The 23,453-nt window shown below is 34.7% G+C and overlaps 1 protein-coding gene across 9 annotated transcripts in view; it reads right to left on the reverse strand.

Annotated features, from left to right (window-relative positions):
- LOC119069735 (nucleolysin TIAR) overlaps positions 1-23,453 on the reverse strand; it is a 524,443-nt gene that overhangs the window by 24,527 nt on the left and 476,463 nt on the right. For 6 of the 9 annotated variants that reach the window (XR_005086389.1, XM_037173871.1, XM_037173866.1 and 3 more), the window contains 4 exons: positions 18,729-18,831; positions 4,903-5,095; positions 4,320-4,640; positions 2,487-2,640 (listed from right to left, as the gene is read on the reverse strand). Coding sequence is in view for 8 of the 9 variants with exons in the window: in XM_037173871.1 (XP_037029766.1) it covers positions 2,487-2,640; positions 4,320-4,640; positions 4,903-5,095; positions 18,729-18,831 (771 nt within the window). In the remaining variant the exon portion in view is untranslated. The remainder of the gene's footprint in view (positions 1-2,486; positions 2,641-4,319; positions 4,641-4,902; positions 5,096-18,728; positions 18,832-23,453) is intronic. The other 3 variants (XM_037173868.1, XM_037173873.1, XM_037173870.1) reach the window with 1 other exon arrangement.

The raw sequence follows: 23,453 nt of genomic DNA on the forward strand, positions 1-23,453 counted from the left end.
AAAATTTAGATATTTCGTTCATGAAAAAAAGAAAATTGGAAAATTGTGTTTTAAGTGTTAACACATGCAGCCTCAATTTACTCTAAAATTTTATGTTTGACCAAAATATCATTCAATTGGAAAAGTTAACGAAACCGAAACTGGAAACGAAGAAATGATTACGTGCGAAATATGTGCTAAATTTGGTTGAAAATGATTCTAAGAAATGAGACTAATGAAGATCTGGCATTCAGTGGGAAGGCAGAACGACAATTGAAGTAAAATAGTCATTTTCTAGCCTCAGCTGAAAGTGGTGAAGACTTTGTTGTGAAAAATAAATGGATGGTACTTTGATCTTGTTTTAATAATTTGCTTTACACTGAACCAATGCTTCTCTCTCTAATCAAATTGTGATTTTTCTAATCGGGTCTCACGACTCTGAGTATCGAATCTCCAGGTCTCGCGGACCTGAGTACTGTCTGCTCGTGTAGTAAAATTGACTGGTAAAATTGTAATTTTCATTAAATTGTAATGGAATGTAAGTAGTCAGGGGGCTTCGGCCATTGACGACATGATTAAATAAAATAAAAAAATATTGACCTTGGGGAAAGAGTAGGAAATGTCATTATTTCAGCTGACGTGCGGCCCTCGCTACGCTCTGGCCATGGACAACCCCCTCGAAATTTCCAAGTTTTCTTCACTCAGTGAACAAATGACCATTGTTTTGACGTTTGAGAAGTACTTTTCCCCGCAAGTTTTCTGTCAAAATTATTTTTTCCCTTCAAAATTTTTGCCGTCGTAAAATTCCATAGATGCGTATTCCACTAAAATCCTTTCATTTTTCAAATCAAATCCAATAGAAGCCCATATAGCTTTGTTGTGCCCTATCGTACAGATGCAAATACAGTCTGGTTGATGTGCAAAATTGTTGATACCTAACAGCAATCACTCTAATGAAAGAATTCCCAAATTGACGGAAATCGCAGTACATTGGGTGTACGGAAATCGGTACATGCAATCTCTATAGCGAGCGCTGACTAGTGTTGTTCTTTTATTATTTATTCAAAATGTATGTTATGTAGGTAGTACATGATTTGATGTCAAACACTTTAAATTGTTATTTCTGCAATGAAGTGATACATGTTGTTAATAATAATCATGAACTGTTCGTTCATTGAACGTCAAAAAATATGATAAGTAGATCTCTTTCCCATTCGATAGCAGGAAAAATTGGTAGCGTGAATCAGAATTATTAAAAAACAGAAACTCGTTCGTCCAAGACTAGTCTGAGACTCTTTAAATTCCGTCGCGACAAATAACACGGTTTCAATAATAACGTGAGCTATTTTCACATAAACTTTATTGATTCCTCGCTATGTAACAACAAGTTATCGTGTGCTTTATGGCTATCCTACCCCATTAGATCAGCACATTAAAAATTGAAACGTGAATCCACGACACCAGGACATAGGATGAAATGCATTTCTGATTACAAAAAATAGATATCAATGAAATGAACATTGAACGCTGTATTCATTTCATATGGGCTGTGTACTGGCATTAAGTGTTGAAGCAAGAAGAAAAACGAATAATAAAAAAACCACCGAGAAAATGGCTAACCAATTAAACTACATACATCGAATGGAAAGTCTCATGTTCAATATAATACACCGATTTATCTGCTGGCACCAGACATTAATCATGATAAATATATGTGTGTATGTGTAGTAGTTATAACTTGAGGTGTACCCTACCTTACAACGGACGTTACATATTATGCCGTGAATTGATATTATACTGTTGTTCGGACTAAATTGTGGGTATGGACGTGAGAAGGAACTTTATAAGAATTTTTTTTTTAATTTACCAGAAGCAGCAGCGGCGGGTTAATAACAAAAAACCCGACCACCTCTCATATACTCTACATTTTCTGTTCATTAATTGTAAAAATGGCTAAGTGGTTATTGATTGAAACAAAAACAATGCACTAAAATTGCAGCCTTGTTAAAATATGGTATTCAGTAATTTGAAAAGTCACGAAAACCTTTCAACTTTTGACGCTATTGTGTTATTAAAAAAGGCAACAAAAAAAGAACTGGGAAAAAAATATGAAAAAAATAATAATAAAACACAAACACATCCTTCATGTTAACCCTTGATCAGTGCATGCATAAAATAATTGTTATAAATTTAACGAACTTATGTTTAAAACATTATGTTGTTTCATTATTCGGTCAGATTACATTAAAAACGACTTCAGCTTATTTATTAATTTTGTTTTGAAAAAAGAAGAAAGAGTTTCGAACAAACCTTCTCTGTTACATGTAATAAATATCTGAACGGCAAAAATTATAAATTTCTCTTTCGTTTCTAAATTAACATTTTCTTTACTTTAGTTAAAAATTGATATAACGAAATGGCATGCATCTTTCTCTCTCTCTCTCTCTCTCTCTCTCTAATTATTATTTTGTTTTGTTCACTCTTCTAAACTAACAAAATGATTGTACCTGAGGGCTCACCTGAAACTGCTGCATTGGATATGCAACAACGCCAGCAGCTTGGGGTAATGCACTCCCAACACCTTGTGCAATTTGTTGTGCTGCGGGAATTTGTGCTTGAGTCGGTACGCCTTGCCATGCACCAGGAATTTGTACGCCCATGCTAAATTTGGTTTTTGGTGTGGAGAGAAATTTTGTGTTAAAATCAAAATCAAAGAAAATAGGCTTTTTATTTAGAATGGTGGAAGTCGTTGCCTAAATGTAGTCGTCCAATATCCCCTCTATAGCAAACAAACTTCGTTTTGACGCTGTCAAAATACCACCTTATTCCTTTGTTAGTAGAATCATACACTCTTCCCTAATTTCTAATTTTACATGAAAAATGTAAAAGCTACGTTGCATTTTTACCACTTTAATGAATGTAGTTAGCTTGCTAGAAAGAGTATTGAGTCTTCATTTCATCTGTTCTAATTTCACTTTCTTCAAAAACTTTCATTTCCCTTAGAGAAAATTGGTATTTGTCCCATTCTTCTTGAATTCAACACACAGAAAACTTTAATATTCTAAAAAGAACAAAGTCTGTATTTTGCATTCCCATTCCTTTTATGAGTTGAATTTCGAGACAATTTGCTAGTTTCACCTTTTTGATTGAATCTTGCCAGTATCGAAAATAATAACAAAACTTCAATTATGAAGCGTTGAAATACTGGATGAAATGTTCAATGATTTTACGGCCTCAGGTTATGTAAAACTCTTTTTGTAAATCGTCTAAATGTAGACTGAATACCGTTTGAAATTTTCAGCTCTTTCAATTAATTTTCATGAAAAAAGAATTAACGAAATTTCAATTGATAGATTTTATAAGCTATAATACATTCAGGTCATTGGTAAAAGAGTTTTGACAACCGGAGGCCAGAAAATCATGAAAATTTTCCATCATTTCGAGCGCATATACATTCAATTCATTGCAACTTGAAGTGATTTCGATGAAAAAATGAAACCAGGTATCAAGCTAGCTACTAAAATCCATGTAGTCTATCTGGTCGTTGGTTTAAGAGGCATCGATGCTTTGTTGAAAAGCATACATTTGGGCGTTTTTCAAATACTGGATTTTAGTTTACTTTTGATGACATTTTTCCACCAGAATCCTTTTTCAAAAATATAGGACCGCAATAATGACCACGAATGAGTAAGCTTTCAACAGAAAATTAGTTTTGGCTGTAGAAGTTTGACCAGCTCTGAGGAAACCGAGCAGCTTATTTAGTTAAACTGCTGACCTTTCACCGACCTGGTCAAACGACTACAACTAAAACTAATTTTTATTTAAAGCTAACACATTCGTGGTCGTTATTGCGGTTGTAAATTTTTTAAAAAGGACTCTGATGAAAAGATATCATCAAAAATGAAGTACGTGACGCACAAATGTAGGTTGCAATTTTAGCTAAGCATCGATGCCTCTTAAGTTCCTAAAATTATTTCGATATTTTCCAATTTTCGTTCGAAGGGCTACGTCATTGATCCGCTTCCATGGAATTTTGTGGATGAAAATTAATTGGACGAAAGGGAATTTAACTTTAAATTTATCTGTTTTCGATTGGGCCTAGTTTTAAGCTTGATTGGTTGTTTTGCACCAATTACAAAGTTTTCACAAGCTTTAAACTTCCTTTAATACTAGAGAAACTGAAATTTTTCAAAGCCTAAAGTTCTCAGAAAACCTTTCAAATTCACACAACATTCACCTATTGTATTCTGGCTAGAAACTATTGAAAAATCGTCTAAAGAATAATTATCGAGCCAGACCACATGTTAAGCTTAAAGTCTAAAAAAGACAATGATAATTACCCCATGTAACCCTGCTGATATCCTGCAAATTGACCATATGTATAACCTTGCATTCCTTGCAAAAATTGACCTTGTAATGGCGCTGACGGAGCTGGCGCAGCTGGATAAGTTGGCGCTGGTGGATACCAATATCCGGCTACTTGTTGTCCGTATGCCGTGCCGAACGGAAAACCGGCTTGACCTAATGCCTGACTGGCAATCGATGGTGCATTGTTCGGATCACCGCTTTCCTTTCCCCATGAACATTTCACTGGTTGTGCATTTATTTCGGAATTGTGTATGGCAACAATTGCATGTGTTGCCGCTTCTTTTGTTGAAAATCTGAAAATATTCCAACGACACAATGTTTTGAGTAACGTTGAGTCGGTCATTGTGTGTATGAGCATATATATGTGTATCGTCAAGACGTTTTCCTTTTGATACAGAAATATATAATCTCTGAAGGATGCACAGCTTCACATTTTTTTTATTAAGAAAAAAAAAACTCATCTTCTCAAAGTGGTGCACAATGGACGACGAAAAAAAAAAAAAATAATATGAAAAGCAATGTGAGAAGATGTTTAGTACTCGAATGTGTCCGTACCTTACAAAAGCGTATCCCTTATCCTTGAATACTCTGATTTCCTGAATAGTTCCGAAAGGTGAAAACGTTTTCTGTAATATCTCCTCTGTCAAAGCACCGGACAATGCTCCATTCACTCCGCCACAATACACAGTACAGTTTGTTGGACTACTTTGGTTATAGACTTCATCAAAGGTCAATGGCTTTGAATTGACTGTAAAAATAAGAAGAAGAGAAAAATAAAAATTTAAGGCGATGAGTGTTTTATTAAAGATGTTGTTTAGTGTAGTATAGTGGTACATGGATAATACAATATTGTACCGGAGATCGTATGCATACATTTTCATATTTTGGAGATGATGCTTAAACTTTCTCTGTTTTTTTGTTATTATTATTTTTCATTCATTTTTTTCGGGGGGATAAAGTTTTGTTAAAGAAAGGTAAGCACAAACACTTCATATACAAAATAATGTTTTCGAACATGGGTCTCGGTGTTTTTTTTTTCTCTTGCTCTGGTACAGAAGGTATTACGATGAGGAAAATATTCGGTGAATGCTTGGTATTTTCGGAATGGAAAGGAAATGGTTTTGGAATTATATATTCTAGGGGTTGTCTTTGGAGATTTAAGTTTTTGATCCGAATATTTAAGATTCTCTGTGTTGTAACGTTCAGACGAAAAATAAATTGAGAAGAAATAGTTTATTAAATGGATATGCCGGAAATGCTCGGTCGATATACGGATATGTATAAGTATATTATGTTCAGGAGTAGTTGGTATAAATAGCAAATGTATCAACAATACTTCAATGCGGTTTAGAGACAAATACAAATTTGAAAAATATTTCCTAACAAACAACTTCGTGACGCTTTCGTGAGAATGTAGAAGTTAAAATAATTTCTAAGTTTCCAGTTGAGAATGAACACTATCATCAAACGAAAGTTGCTTAAAGCTTCCAATAAAACTCTACAGCAACGATTCGTTTTGTTTGAATTTCCAAAGCTATAGCACAGGCATGTGCAAGGCAGTTAAAAAATGTTGAAAATGATTAACATGATTAACAGAGAGCACCTTGAAATATTTCTATTGGTTGAAATTCGTCTCTCACCTTTTTTAACCAATACAAATCCTTCACGAAGCTCTTTTACAACGATTTTTTTAAAAGATGAAATCAAGTCTTAAATAAACCAAAACAACATAACGGAATTTTTGAGAGCTTTCGAATGCTTTGAGCTTGTTTCGGATTCCATTTGAAAACGTGAAAGATTTCTTTGGAATACAAACGAAGCTTAAAGCTCTCGAAAGCTCTTCACAATTCTATATGCGATACGTTATTTTGGCTCAACTCCATTTTTTTTCCAAGGTGGCTAGTTGTTCAATCAATTAGTATACACTTCAACGCAATGTTGTGTCAATATTTTGAGCATAATCATCATTTAAAACTAGGCCCCACCTTTTGGACGGGTCAGATCCCTTGACTGTTTGTCTGAGCTTCTCAATAGTATTTTTATTGGCAATGATTTATTTCAATGAAATGTCCACAAAAACGCATTTAGAAGAAGAATTACAATAAAACTCTCATTGATGATTTAATTCTGTTTAGTTTCACTGAAAATCTTCGAAACAGTTGATGTCACACAGGCGAGTAATATGACAACAAAGTGGCGGTTGGCCACTATAAATTGACTATATTCAAGGCACAGCATTTTCAACAAATGATTGTCATAAAGTTAATCCAAATATCCCTTCAAACTGTTTTCTCAAGTTAAAGCACCTCAGAAAACGTTTTTTTTTTCTATCTCTAAGTAAATGATATAAATTCAAGTGATCTTGTACGAAAGAGGTCGGAAATTTATGCAAATTAAAAGAATCAGGATGAAATGATTCGGAAATAGTTTCTTGTCGAGGAGAGGAAAAAAAAACTTAGTTTTCCATAATGGAATTATCGACAAATTTGATAAGGAGAATGTCAATCTCGTCGCATGTATTTCTTCGTATACGCTCAATGTAGACATCATCATCAACAACAACAAGAAAACCAACGAAAAAAATGTGTGGAAGAAGTGAAAAAGGGATTAAAGTAATGGCAAAATCCATAGATGAAAGCATGCACTGAATGTTAAAATGTAAAAATAATAATCTGGGTTAACACGAAGTAGCTGCAATGCATAAAAATGTAAATTTAAAATTATTTTTTTTTGTTTCAACTTGAGGAAGAAACAACAACAACAACGAAATTCAGTGTTATGTGTGTGGCTGTGTAGTGTATACGCCTTTGTTATGGATATATTGTAGTTAAGTGTTATGTGTACTAGCAACACCACAATACACACTACTGTTCTGTTGTTATTGTTGTTGTTGGTTTTTCTTGCCCGTGTGTATAGATGTGCGGAAAAAGTTTTTCTTTTTATGGAAAATGTTCCATTTTTTAGTCGAAACATAAATCTTTCTAAAAGCTTATTTTAACACTCACACACACTGCACAATAAATATGAATTTTTAAAAATAGATTTCCATTTTTATTATTTCGATGATTAAGAAATAATTTTATTTATCTGTGAATAAACACAACAAAGGTTTCAGTGTTGCGTTCTAACGTTGATGGATTTTTATTCGGGTAATATGTTCTCTTTTTCAAATTCAATTTATTTAATGGGACATCAACATGTAAATGTTCAAACGGGAAAATCTTTGGTGGCATATAATAAGATTGCTTGTCAGTCGGAATCAAGGCGCGCTCTAGACAGCAGACTGATTGATAAAACGACACTGAGAAAAAAAAAATTCAGTTGCCGTCATTCCACTCAGTGTTCGTCACTTTGAGCAATCGGCATTGATATTTTCACTGAAACTCGGAAGTCGCTTTCAACTGCGTTTTTATTGCTATGAAACATTACTTTGGCCTGGTAAATCAGAATCATAGTTCCTATGGTAAATGGAAAACGGGAATAGAAGTTATTCGATTCAGCTTAAAAACTTAGTTACAGTTAATATACAGACTGGGACAGTCAAAAAAGTACATTTTTATTCTATACGTGTTTCATCGATTTCAGCTGTTTTGCCATTGTAATTTGTATTGTTATAACAGCTGAAATCGATAAACACGAAAATCATAAAAATACACTTTTTTGACTGTCCTTGGCTGTAAGCTGCCTCAGATTTTTGTTCTTTTTTTACATAGTCCATAGGTTTCATCCCTAAATGATCCCCAAATCCTTAAAATTGTCGTTTACTTCCAAGGCCACCTTAGTCAATTCACGAAAATCTAGTACTTCAAACTGTTAAATAATCTGAAACTAATCTTGATGCATTTTACGCAACAATAAACATGTTACAAGAAGCTATGTTTCTGCTCAAAATCCATATTGTTCCTGCTCAAGGAAACAGGACACCCACAGAGCTGGACCAAATCCTTTCCTTTAAAAAACATTATTGCTCAAATATGTCTAGATAAGTTGCATACACATAACAATGAAGACAGTTCAGCTCTAAGCTTAGACCCTGCAATGAGGATCGTTTTAAGGACGTCATCAGTAACAGCGGCGTAAAGAAACATTATTACGCACCGTAAATGAAAACCATGTAAGACTAAGTAGTCAAATCGTTCAAAAGTCGAGACAAATGTATGAACTGTGCTCGGTAACATTTAAAACATTGTCCAGCATCAATCAGCTCATATATGTATCATTAACTGACTCGTCCACTTAATTTATCGATTCGTTAATTATGTTCGACGGGCTCATTAAATCCATTAAAAGTAAAGCTAAGGAAATTTTTAATGAGAAAATACATTGAAATGTAAATACACTTACATAGAAGTGGAAATGTGTGTGCATACACACCGAACTAATTCATGAAATTGGAATAGCAGAAATGCAATTAGCTAAAACGGTTTTACTTCGGTGAATACGTTTGAGTTTTCACCACTTCATTTGATACATGGATTTGAAAGCAATTAGAATTTTTTTTTTGTGTTCGGCATTTCTCTACCCACCGCCCCAACTTTTTCCTAAAGTTTAAAATAGGGAAACGAGCGCGCACGGAAAAAACCATAGCAAATTTATTTAATTGGATTGGAATGTGGATGTGAATATGTGTAGTGTATCCTTAATATCTCACGATGTGGTGAAAATTATTTTTGCACACAAAAATATTGCTTGTAATGTTGTAATAACTAGGCGATGAAGAAGCAGATCGGGCGGTATGAGGCGTTCGGGTGATACTGAATAAATTGATATTGTTCACTCATTCGAATCAATATTGCATAATCAATGGCAGTGTAATGATAGGTTGTGTGTGGGTTTGTCAGAACTTAGATTATAGAGAACGAAAGGATTCGTCCTACGAACATTGTAGTAAATTAATAACTTGTTTCTCTTTTCTCCTTCTTTCGCAGGCTTTATTGTATACACAGCTTGAAGTAGGCCTCATCCAAAGGGAATATTTATCCATTGAAACACCATGCTAGATCTCCGCCCAAAGTTAGAATCCGATGTTGTCTACGCACAAATTATTCACAGAATGAGTTGCTGTCGTTTAAAAATGGTTCTCTTCAGTCACTTTATAAATAACCCTTGAGTCATCTGGACAGTTGAGGCACGAAATACTCTGTCTTCTCTCAGCGCACACACGAACAAAAATCAAAAAATCTTTCAATTAAACAACTCATATAATTGTAACTAAGAGTCAACGCTCAGTTCAAATGAATGAATGAAATGTTCTAATTGTACTACAATCTAACTGCTGGTAATGTGCACCAGGTGCTTAAGATACAATGGCTTTGTGGCACAATAACATGAGAAATCACCATCACACCCAGGTTAATAATCTTAATAAGAAATTATAATTTACGGCTACTTTTCCCATTCGAAGCGTCGACCCTATTGAGCAACGGTAATGCTCGAGTACGTGCAGTTCCGAAACAGCTTTAACAAAAAAGGAAAAACTTTCAATAAATTGAAAATTTTAAACGACAATTCCGTTTCAGTGTATTTCTCAGGTGGTAACACAGAAAGTGGAGGAACGGAGTGAACAACTTTTTCGTTCTTTGAATGGAATTTTTTGTGTGTCGAAATTCGGATTCGAGTTCAATCTCAAGTAATCATATTGCTCTCAAATGTATTTCCCATAAATTTTCTGTTTCATTATGCATTTTGTGCATGCAACAGTGAAGACATAATGTTCGGGCAAAATGTGTATTTCCTTGGTGGGGAAAACACCAACCCAAACAAAAACGAAAATCGTTCACGGCAATCATTGATTCCTGCCACATACCTGCAAACTTTGGCAATCTTTTTTCCTTCTTGTTTTATACTTATTCGAACACTTATTTTATATGGAAACTGCATTAAAATTAAAATGGTAAAACGGTGATAGCACACATAACGGCAGACACACACCGCCAATCGTATCTCGTTGGTTGTGTGGAATGGAATGGCGTTGGATAATAATAATGTTTTTCGATGAAATTATTCAAATAACACAGATAATACAAGGAAACACGTATCCCCTTTTCGCATTGAAAAACTTAAAACTTTCCGAAAACTATTGAATATATATTTCGCTACATGATAAGAATTAAATTTAAAAACTATACTTTACCCCCGTTACCTGTCAAACTGAATTTATAAAACGAAAAGACACGTTAAACCCATAACCATCTTTTAAACTTTTTTCCGATGGTTCTTTTTTTTGTGTGTCCTCCTTACCACACAGAGAGCAGAGGAAAAACTATTGCAATTTTCCGTTCTTCCTTTGGGAAGACAGACCATTCAACAAGGAGGTAAAAGGAACAAATTTTTATAAAAATAAATTGAATGGCAGTCAATATGTAAGTGAAGACTAAGAATATGTCTCATGTATATTGGTTTGCCTTTGCATTTGGATACATATATATGTGTAGAGAATTGAAATTTTGTATTAAATTGTCAATTGTGCTTTCATTTCAGTGTTATACGTGTACCTTTGGGTTAACCTACAACGAAAATTTCCACTCACATGGATATAAGAGTATACATTTTACTTGCGATAGAGAAGTGCGGGGGGATGGAGGCGGGAAAGCAGGATGAATATCTAACTAAACATGAAGACTTTGTCTTTGTGTCTTTAGTTTTCGTATACAGTTTTAGACTCATATAATATGCATCCGTATTGCCCATAATGTACCTTATGTATGGATGATATGTACACACCGGGGTTATGTATGTTATATATAATATGTTTTTGGAATAAATAATTCATAAAACGGAACAGAAAAACACTAACAAATTTGAGCCATTTTGCAATGTATGATATTTTTGTTACAAAACTAAATTGCATCGATCACACTATCCCCAATGTCCCATGCAATATTCAATCCATATATACATGGTGATATAATATATAGAATACACCGAGTATATTCGAACCATTTCGATCTGTATTATGGATATATAGATGCCACGTCGTTATATTCTATTTATGCAAATGGTATATCTGCGCAAATTTATATCGGTTTGTTGTTGTTGTTGATTTTTTTTAATTTCAAACAAATGTATATTTTGCAATTCCATATTTTATTTAAGTTTTTTTTTTTGTTATTTGGAAGAGGGGAGTCAACGAAAAATGTGAAAACTAAAATTGGGTGGACATATTGAATGCCATTCATTTGATAAAGATATATAGTTTGTGTTCGAGAAAGTACATTTTGAATTTTAACAAATTGAGAAAATGGTATATCTCGTCGATTTTGGGTAACACAAACAACAACAACAACAAAAATATCGATACTGTTGTCGTTTAAATCGAACATTGAAATTTAACAGCATTTCAGAGACAGATCATTGTTAAAGTCAACCAGAATTGGGTTCACAGTTTGTCAGCAGTTTGGGATGGTGTATCGTCTGCAGATACAGAGACAGAAGAGAGACGAACAACAACAAAAAATTGTAGACAATTCAATAGTAACGATAACGTGATAATATGCAGCACGTTTACAAATCACCTGAATGTAGGCAATTAAATCACATGTCGACGATTTCGTAGGCATATTGCTTAGTAAGACATAGCCAGAGTTAAGTTAATTACATTGGATTCTATGACAATTTATCCTATCAACACATGTAATGGCTTGAAGATAATTCACGCAACTGGAGTAGCATGTCATCTGTTATCGACATTGACGAACTCTACCTTGTTTGATTCTATAGAGGAAAATGAATTACGAGCAATGGACCCATTACGATGAAATTATAGTTTGCATTTGGGCGGATTTTATTATACTGCTTTTGAAGTCTTTTTTGACAAATGTGGTTACAGCAATAACGGTCAGAAAAGTTTCAACCAGAAATGTGTTACTTGTATCGAGTCAACGTTCTTCAAGCATCAGGGCCTATTTTGGGAATTTATTTCTTAAAAATTCCATAAATTCCACGAAATAGTATTCTATTTGACATATATCGACTATGATCAACGGACGGACGAACGTTGGACCAAAAAGATCATGAACTGGACACCACCTAAAACAAGACCCAGAGGAAGACAGACCAGACCAGCGAGATGGAATAATAGTATAAAGCGAATTGCAGGCGCAAATTGGCAACAAGTGGCAACGGATCGTTCGGAATGGAAGAGAATTGGGGAGGGCTACGTCCAGCAGTGTATAGAAACAGGCTGAAAAAGAAGAAGAAGACTATGATCACTTTTGTTTGAAATGCGTTGATCGAGATCAATTTTTGCTTTGTTTGTTGGACAGCAGTCAAGCGGACTGAGTGCGATTCCAGTTTGTTACTAAGTATACAGTCAGCCGTGAAATGAAATTTTTTGCCAGAAAATGTATGAACCTTCTGCTTCTTTTTCGCTAGCAGACAAATAATGACAGATAGTCCATACATTTTCTGTCAAGACTTCACTTCATAGCTTACTGTTTACTTTCTCTCTCTCTCCCTCTCTCTTCATTGTTGTAACGTAACGGGTAAATGACGGAACGAAGTGCGGATTGAGCTTTAAGTTAAAATCACAGTCACTTCGTTTAGACAATAGTTCATCCGTTTAAACAATTAAATAAAAGCCAATGAATTAAAATGTATTTTTGTAAGAGAAGTGTCAGGCAAAATTGAATCGTGCTTAATATTTCCTTTGTTCACTTGACAGATGTCCAGCAAATAATGACGAATCGAAGTGATATTGTTTAACGGGAGTGTAGTGCGATCCAAGTATATGAAGTTCATATTTAGATTTGTTCTCTTATCCTTTCACTAAACATCATAAATCAAAATTTTCCTATAAAAAAATGTTGTTCCACATTCTTGACCCTATTACATTATCGTGCATGACGCACACACGTTGAATCAAATATAAACATCAACATTCCCCGGTATCGAAAATGTAATGCTGTTGTACCTAATACCTACATTTTTCAGCAATCCAAATTGGCAACAAGCAACAACATCAAATAAGAAAATGCAAATAATTTACCTCTACACATAGCACACACACACGCAACGATTTGTACAACACAACACTTTCGTTTTTTTTTTCTTTTTATTTATTTTTGACCCTTGTCAATTTTAAATATCGCTTAACGCCCGAGTGGGTGCATCTTTTTCTTCGTCTCTATCCCCTTTTTCCCCGAATATCTTCTCTTTTTTCGTACACAAATTTGTTTTACATTGAATACGTAATACGAAAATAGTAGATATGGTTAGGTATGCAAGATATATACGTTCTTCCCACTGTCCGTACACATTATTGGGATGATTCCTTTCGTTCCGTAAACGGAAAATGCCTATAGATGGGGGAAAATGGCTATACAAATAAATTGAATGCTACATACTGAGCACATAATCGTATATGTCTGACATACATAAATAAGCATACTACACACATGTCCTATAGATATGACTGTAACATTGTTCTGTTCTGTTAAAATATACTTTTGGGTAACATACACACACTCCCACCCCTCTCGCCACCCTTACCTACAGTCAACATTAGATATTTATTTTGAATCATCCACTTTCTGGTGCTGTGTGGTCGCACATCCTAGTGTCTGTTTTATGTGTTCGGCCGAACACACTGTGTTTTTCTCTTTAGTGGAAAAAAAAATGTTGATGTAGTTAGTTACCCTCTAAAAACATATTTAAAAGCAAACCACTCTCCGTTCTCTCCATAAATATTGATATTGCGATATTTGTTCGTTGGAAGAAATTTTAAATGTTTTTTTTCCCTCGTTCCTCCACACTTTTTTTACTTTGATTTTCTCCGATGCATGATTTTTATGTATATTTATGTGAGAAAATCAAACATTTACTTTCATGTTACCTAGTTATAGGTATAACAAGCAAATGTTTATTTTGTGGAGTGTAGATGATGGTAATAGCATCGTGTTCTACCCTTGCGACAGAAAGTAATGTACACAATATTCAATTGACGTGTTAAGTGAATGAGCTATGCAATTTATTCAACTTAAGGACGTCTTTTAAGGGCCAATTAATGCGCAAGTTTAGACGCAAACATTGACCTCGACATTTACAAGGCACTTACTAACAGAAATTTCGTAGAGCAAGAGCTGATTAATAGTATAACCCTTTGTATTTAGAACAATTCAAAGGCAAGCTACATACATCCGTTAAGGTCATTATACAGGAAGAGTATGCTTCTTGATCAGCTGGTGAAGTAGAGCTGTTCTGATTCTGCACAAGCTTTACGTTTAATAATTGTATATCGAATTCTGCGTTTACTTTTGGCCACGCTGCCATGTTAATCCAAACTAACGTGTCGCGTCTTTGTTTCCGCCTTTTAAGATTATGGATGCTTTATTCAACTGCCTACATTAGTGCGTTTCTTTAGTTATAGTATTTTTGGGGTATCTCCTAACGAAAATCCTTTTTGAAAAATGTAAGACGACAACAACCACCACAAATGTGTTAGCTTAAAAAAACAGATTTATACGCCCAAATGTAGCCTCTAATTTTAGCTACGTATTTATGCCTGTTAAAAGTTTTCGAGAGCTTTGAACTTCGTTTGTATTACATAAAAATCTTCCACTTTTTTGATGGCATCCATAGGAAGCTGAAAGCTTTCGAAAACTCTACACAGCGCTCATAAAATGAAATACAGTGTTTTCGGCTAACATAATGATAACGCTGTGCCAGCCCAGCCGAATGCAACACCCTCTATTATCGTTTCTCTGGTTAGTGCGGAACGTACACCTACTGCCGTAAAATGTTTACCATAGCTACGTCGGAAAGGTCAAAATTTTCTTGTCGCCATTATTACCCACTAACAAATCGCAAGTGATACAACAACTGGTATGTTTAACTGAACCCGTACTTCATACGGGAGTCAAAATCGAAGTCAGCTGACTCTGCCATATGTTTTTCTTTGAGTAAAGACTTGAAAAAAGCTTGGAATAATTGAGAATTAAACTCAAATTATTACCAGTATCATGGCACTTGAATTGAACAAGGTGAAATGTGGACACTCTCACGAGACATACAAGGCGCAATCAATGTTTGTTCAAAATACAACAGCATTTTACTGCTAATTTCCGATTTTCAATTAGTTTGAGGTTTTCTTAGACTTATCCAATAAATTCGGAATGCTCAAAATCAATGATTACAATTGAACCACTTCTTTATAGGCAAATGGTCACAACAACTGGTGGCTGTCATTACCACATTACAAATCGATTCCGTAATTGAATTATACGTATGTGGCGCTTCGTAGTTATTTAAATGGATTTTGGATTTATCGGTATCTGGTTTACATTCTACATATATCTATATGCATGTACTGTACAAAGCTGAACTGAAACAGTCCCTTATGAACTTTGATGGTGTGCGGCAAATTCGGGTTTAATTGCTCGAAGAAAATATGTGTTCCATTTGGCACCAGTTCTGGATAACTTCTCAAAAGGGAAAGATAGCAATGCTGGAATCTTCGAGGAATTTATCCATCCGACCAAGATATTAAGTGGAATTGATGGCCGATGGTAAAGTAAGTAGTTTGGACATTTATAGTAATAATTACTCGGTTCAGAGGATGCGAATAATAATCGTCTTTGTGATTTATTCAAAACGACATAAATTCAGACAGTTGTTCACATTAAACAGTTCACTGTGAACAGCTATGAAGAGCAGAATAACTAACGTGCTTGGCTTACATCAAAGAGTGTTGAAAAGAAAAGTTTAGCAAAACTGCCTACCAATAGTGTCTACCATTTTATGAATGAAATGCTTTAAATCGCTGCCACTGTGACTCTGTGACTGCTTTTCTGAACATATTAGTGTGCCAGTACTTCACACTAACATCGCTAATACATTGCATCGTGAGATATACGACAGCGTTTTCCATTTATAGTGCTTATATGCGAGTACGACTGGGAATGACCTGTTTCTTACCACATATTTTTCGTTAGCAACGAGCTATAATGAATTTAAATAGTTACACACCAGCTTTTTGCATTTCTACAAGTGCTCTAAAGCAGATATTTATGAGAACGGTGTAGAAAAACCGTCTTGCCGACGTTACATTAATGCTGTGCATGTGTACGTTGGATATATTTTTCTGCAGCTACTTTATCACTGAGTCCACTAACTAGCATTCAAAAACTTTGATGAGAAAAGTTCGGTAGCGTATAATAACGCTTTACACAACGAACGATTGGAAAGTTTTTCCTTACCAAAACAGGCGAATGGAAAAGTGTATCAAGTGTTCAAGGCTTGTTTTGTATATATTCGCTGGATATAATGTACTTTTTTGAAGTGAGAGAGAGTTGTTTTGTGATAAAAGTTGTAGATATTTCCCGTTTTTCCGACTTCTTTATTTACACAATTATATTGTTTACAAAAAGTTTGCCAGGTAGGCAATACACCCCTATATATGTACACACAAATCTATAGCCGTGCTAACGGAAGGAAAGCGAATTATTCGTGTTAGTTAACGAAATAAATAAAAAAAGAAGAAGAAAATACAACAACGTAAACAATGTCAGGTACTAACGACGCAAAGAGCACAGACTTCTTTTGTCATTTAGTCATGAATGAAATATACATCTCGGATCGTCGTTTAATTAATAACTCTGAATTGTAATTGTAAAATACAGATTTTCGAATAACGCGAAGTGCCCTAAACCTTTTCGCCTTCCGTCTTCAATTCCGACAGCTTGCAAAATGAACGTTCGTTCTAGCAGTTTAGTTTCGCCTGTCATTATACTAAGAGCATTTGTATTCGACTGTTAGAGCGGTTTGAAGCGGAAGACGCTACTTACTGGAGGTGAACGGGGGTAGATAAACGGTGACACTATCTCAACGAACATTCTTTTGGGTCGGGCTTGTTTCACTGATTTCAAGCCCTGCCAGGGTAAGTCAAAATAACCTGAGATCTGACATCATAATATGTGTAAGTTCGGGAAATTGTAATTTTTGATGACGTCAGTTAGATCGAACATGGACCAGACGTTGGATAACAATATATTTTGTTACCGTCATTGTGTCATCAATGTACGCATCCAATTCAACTTGAAAGTCTGAGAAATAAATTTGAATCTGTTGTGGAATACGATGGCTATTCTCTTAATTAATCAAGCGTGAGACCAACAAAGTAATATAATTCATTTTAGAAACATTGGAGGATACTTCCGTGAGGGATTCTTTTGAATTTCGACTGACCGAAATCGGCGCTATTTATTCCGGGACTTTTTTATATATGCCTAGTTAGGCCTAGGTGCCTAGGCCCCAAAACCAGTCTTAGATATTTTTGATCTTCCATACATGGCTGGTTGTAAGTGGCCGAAAGTTGAAAAATTGGCTTTAGTAGTCCGGATCTCATTTCCGTAAGGTAAAGAGGACACGGGCGTGTATGGGTTCGTTGGAAAGCTGAGGTCGTGTATTCCTGGGGCAAATATTAACTTCATAAAATTTGATGATAAACTGCCGAAAATATGACTTTCGGAAAATTTATCAAAATCGATGTAACCTCGGTGAACTTTGATGAGTGCAGTGACCTCACTAATGCAATTATTTGATTAAATTATTACTTATTATAAATGTGGAGGACCTCAGCTTTACGGCGATACGCATATTTAGTAGTTTGGAGGAGTGAAACACACAGTTTTCATCTATTACATAGTCACGTGTTAAACTACTAAATATGGGTATCGGTGAAAAGCTGAGGTCCTCCGAATTCATATTAAGTAATAATTTAATCAAATATTTGCATTAGTGAGTCACAGCTCTCATCAAAGTTCACAGAGGTTCTCTAGATTCTGAGAAATTTTCCGGAGGTCATATTTTAGGCAGTTTATCATCAACATTTTTGAAGTTAATATTTGCCCCGGTAGTACTCGACATCAGCTTTCCAACGAACCCATACACACCCGTTTAATCGCCACCTTACGGAAATGAAATCCGGATTACGAAACCCCATTTTACGACTTTTGGCCACTTACAACCAGCCAGGTATGGATGATCAAAAATATATGAGACTGGTTTTGGGGCCTAGGCACCAAGGCCTAACTAGGCATATATAAAAAAGTACCGGAAAAAATAGCACCGATTTCGGTTAGTCGAAATTCAAAAGAATCCCTCCGTGCGTATTGAGCCAAAATGCCGTATCACAATTGTGTTCCAGGTTTCGAAAGGTTTTACTTCTTTTATAAGTGTTTTGTGGAGCTTTCGCAAGCTTTGAGCTTATTTTAAAGCTTAAAGCTTTCCACGACTATACGAAAGTGAAACGTTGTTTCGGTTTAACTCTGCATGAATTCATTATATCAGGATATACAAGTGTACATTTGCAATAGATTAGGACGCTACCAGCACCGCGTCTTTCTGTTCCTAAATTTATTATTAAACCAAAAAAAGAAACTTACGTTCTGCTTTTGTTGCTGGTGGTTTTCTTGTAGCCCAATTTGTTCGAATTGCTCTAGATCCTAACCATTGACCATTCATTGCTGTGATTGCACTTTCGGCTTCCTGTAACATAAAGAAAAATCTGAATTGAGTGGAGGGTTGACGAATAATACGGCAAATGTCAAGTGATTCATTGCTTGTAGACAATGACAGGCTTTTCATGCTATTTGTACGTAATCTGACGAAGTCACGTGGAGAAAATGAATATCCAAGTTTCCAAGTGAGTTTCTTTCAGACACATAAAGTGTGCCGTGCCTATGTCTAATGCAAGCCGCAGATATATGAAATTTTGATAAAATGTCTGTCACAGAACGTAGTTCATTTAGTTTTAATCGACACTACAATTGATTTACGTGTGCGCAATTTTTCTCAATAGTCCAAATCACTATCGGCTGACAGCCAAAATAGAATACAATTTCCAATAAAAATCTGAACAATTTCTATCATTTCCTCCATTTCACACACACACACACACAAACACGTACAGAAAGAGAGGAAGAGAGAAGGAGGCCATAGAGTGAAAAAAATGCATTCGATTTGCACGAATGAACTTAAAGCAGACAAAACAACATTTCACAAATCTAAACAATATTTTTCAATCTTTTTCCAAACAAGGGGTTTTAGTGACAACCTTTACATCACATACACGTTCCATGCAGTGTTTCTGATAAAATAAAAAACCAGGCACGTTGTGTTTGGGGCGAAATGAATCGTTCAATTGAAAAGTCTAGAAAATTTTCAATTTTTTTTTTTATATTTTCATTTCAGGAACAACCAAATGATATTTTTTATTTTGCGAAGAAAATGCATTTTAAATCATTATAACTGGTGGATGACTAATTGGTATTGACTGTGTGGAGAGGAGTGGAATGCAAGCAAATGGAGATGTTGAGAGAGAAAGAGCGGAAAATAAAACAATTTTTTTTTGTTGCTGTCGGATTTGAAATGTAGTAATTTTTCGTTTTTCAAAAGCGGAAACAACTGTTTTTGTACTTTTCGGTATAAAGCACTTCAATTTTTTAGTCGATTCCCAGGAGATAAGCGAAAATGAGGAAGGAAACAAAATGACGTGAGACAATTTTAGTGGGTGATAATGGTATAGCAATTTCTACGAACACACAAAAGGATACTTTGGAAATAATAAATATTTTCCGGGGAAAAAAAAGCTTCTCTCTCTCTCTCTCTGTTATTTTCGTTATTCATATCAACAATTTCGTCTCATTAACAGTACTTTAAATTGTGTTGTTGTTGTTATTTTATAGTTTGGAAAACATTAAATGTGAAATACTGATGTTTGGATTGTACTACTACAATGGACCTTCATCAATATGCTTACAGAACTCACGATTGGAGAAACCTTTATTTGCGTAATTCAAATTGTTTAACAAGCTTTCGCGATATCAGTCAGATGTACATGGAAAACCGTGCAATGGTTTTTTCAACTAATTGATTCAATTAAGTGCATAAGTTAATGTGTTGATGTTGTGGATCGCTTTAAAAACGTTGATACTGCACTGTTTAGTAAACCTCTGGTTGAAAGAGTCGATTAAAAAAACAGCAATTAAAATTAACGAGTTAAAAAGTCGTTCCCTCTCAGTTAGTTACGAAGGCTGTCAAACGAACACAAAATCCTTAAACTAGGTTTGAAGGTGTGTGCACATAACTTGACATTTGACAAAAGAAAAAACAAAGAGAAATGTCAAAGACGGTACAATTTTAAAAGAACAGCAAATGATATTACATCTGTAGATGTTCACTAGCAGCGGGTCAAATAGTGATTATTCGTCTATGGCTATTCGTTTCCGAAGCATTATGGAGTGTTCAAGGAGAGCGATTTCTGACCAGTCAATTTTAACTAATCTCTGAGTTAAATTAGTCAAATCAAACTGATCTTCGCTCTGCGTGAACACTCTATTTCTACGTCAAAAGTTAAATTCCGATTGTTCTACAGATTCTACACATCTTAGTCTTGATTTTCACTTACGAAAGAAGCAATCCGTTTTCTATCCGTTTGCAGTTTAGACAGTAAAAAACAGGCGTGGTTTAACAAGACCTCCGCAAAACGGGGTGACTGTTTTCTAAGTGGAAATCAAGCCTTATCCATCGGCTGGAAATGAATATGACGTAATACGTCGCTATGTGTAAAGCCAGTAATGTTTTATATTGCAATGAGCGACGCTCGCTGAGCTTTAATTAGTAGTTCTTTTCATGTTTAACATTAAATCTTAAAAGTAACCAACAATTTATCAATGGGATGTACATTCAAATATTATTTGCTGACGGGATGTACACACCTGTAACTGTTGTCAGTAGTCGTTATGCGTTGCGCTAAGATTTAAACTCAGGAAAAGCTCTACGAAGAACAGTTGTTTTTTTTTTTTCAAAGAAAACGTGAATCGATTTCAGTTGTAAATTACTTAAGGAACCCAACAAGTCTTTTCTGCAAACGCAGTTGTACCCGAAAGCGTGACTTGTGTCTTGATTGGGGTTCATCAGTGCAGATTATCGAGAAAAATGTTCGTAAATCAATTTTAGCGAAAAAGAATAAACGCCAACAAAACACGAACAATCATCACCCTCTTATTATATTCATTATGTCTTACGACTACGACAGACTCTATCTGTTGCCATTTGCCGTTTCCCTGTTACATAAATAATAATTCACACCACATCATACTATGTAATAATCCCATCTGTCATAATTTTCCAAAAACCAGTCTATAAATAAAATAAAACCACCTCTCAAAACAACCGAGAAATAAAGCCAAAACCATATACACAACAACAACAAAAAATAAGTAGAAAAATACCCCAAGAAAAATGTAAAATCAATCTGATTTACAGAGAAAACCCCCAGAAAGGAAAGGAAAAGCAGAAGAAGAAAAAAAAATCCCGTAACAAATAATCTGTTATTGTGTTGTAACAGAGAAGATATTTATTTATACGTGGCACAAGTCTATTATATTTTTATCATGGTACAACATTGGAATAAAAGAAACCAGGCAAAGAAAGCAAAAGAAGAAGAAAAAAAAATTGCGAGCAGCAAAAAAAAATGTACACAACGAAAATGTATTTGATATACAAAAGGAGGATAGAAAACCGGTGTATTGTCTTAACAAAAAAAAATCCCGTCTCGAGATTTATCTCACTTCACTACATTGCATACCATAATATACATAATACAACAGCATAAGCATAAACATAGCATTGCTGATGGTGAATGGGATACGATATCTAAATTCCTTATATATCCTCATTTTCAGAATCTCAACACTCTCAAGTATAATAACGATGCCATAGTGTCACAGCAAATATAAACTACGTAACTATAGACAACAAAAGGGTTCTCCTTTATTCCTTGTTCTGCCTATTGCGAAAATAGGGGGGAACACAGTGATGTTACGTTTTATATAGATCTTATACGTATAACACGCCGAAAAACACGTATAAAGAAAATGACTATAATAACACAAAGCAACACATACACACACCGAGAGTCCTTTATATATTCATCACCGTTTTCTATAATATATATCCTATATATCCTATTATACACACAACTATTGCATTACCACCGTTGTTGAAAATGAGAGATGAGAAGGCTCAACAATTTAGATCCACCCAAGATTAGCTGGTGGCATTATGTTAACACGCAAAAACGTCATGCAACAATAATGATTCCTTGAAGAGTTGAAATCCCAACTAATTTCCGGGTTTACATTTCTGCTAATTTTCAGAAATCAGAAAAAGATTGAATCTTATTTGTTGTTGAAGCTTACCCGATATCCGAAATAATAAGTTGGGGTTGAACACAAAAAAAAATATAGATGGATGGGTGTGAATAGTGAAATGTGGATAGGTGAGAGGTGTAAGCGTGTTAGATTTTTTTTTCATGGAAAAATAGAAAGAAAAATGAACAAATTCTATTTCCATTTCTACTTTCATAAATAAACCTACTCTTCCAATTATTTATTTTTATAAAGCTAACGATGAATGTACTGGAATACCTTTTAACGAATATATTTTGCGAAAGCTAAGTTTAATTTAGTAAAATTATTATTTTTTTAAGTACTGTGAACTGTGTACAGAAAATAGATGAGTTTAAGGGAGGAAAAATGGAATTAGTTTGTTACCATTTTACATTCACATAGTGGTGGTTGATGATGATGATTTGCATAATTAGAGTCAATATGAAAAGAATGTTAACAGAGCGTTTACAAAGCATCGTTTTCACTTCAATTTGTTGACGTTCCTGAGCAATCATAATCGAGTCTTTTACTTGCCAGTCCGAGAGATGTTCAAAATATGTGTCGTGATAGACACAAAATTATTGTCATCAACCCATAGCAAACAAGAATACCTGAGAAAGAAACTGAAATGAGAATTGCCAGTTCATTCTCGTTTCTCATTGGTAATGCTGAACAATTTTGAACATCTCTCGGACTGGCAAGTAAAAAAACATTTTTTTTTGTGAAAATTAAGGAAAATGTGGATAAATTCAAGGTAATATGGAAAATAGTTCTCTCAAAAATTGTCTCTAAGTTTTTTTAAGTTCGGATACAAACTCAGTGTGTCTGTGATATAGAAAATACCATAAAATATCATAAGCAATTCAGTGTCAGGCTTTGTTCCCACAATTTTCTTTCAAGCTACGTCAAAATATTAGAAAACATTGTCGAGTCGCT

Source organism: Bradysia coprophila (assembly GCF_014529535.1).
Source record: "Bradysia coprophila strain Holo2 chromosome X unlocalized genomic scaffold, BU_Bcop_v1 contig_39, whole genome shotgun sequence".
Lineage (NCBI taxonomy): Eukaryota > Metazoa > Arthropoda > Insecta > Diptera > Sciaridae > Bradysia > Bradysia coprophila.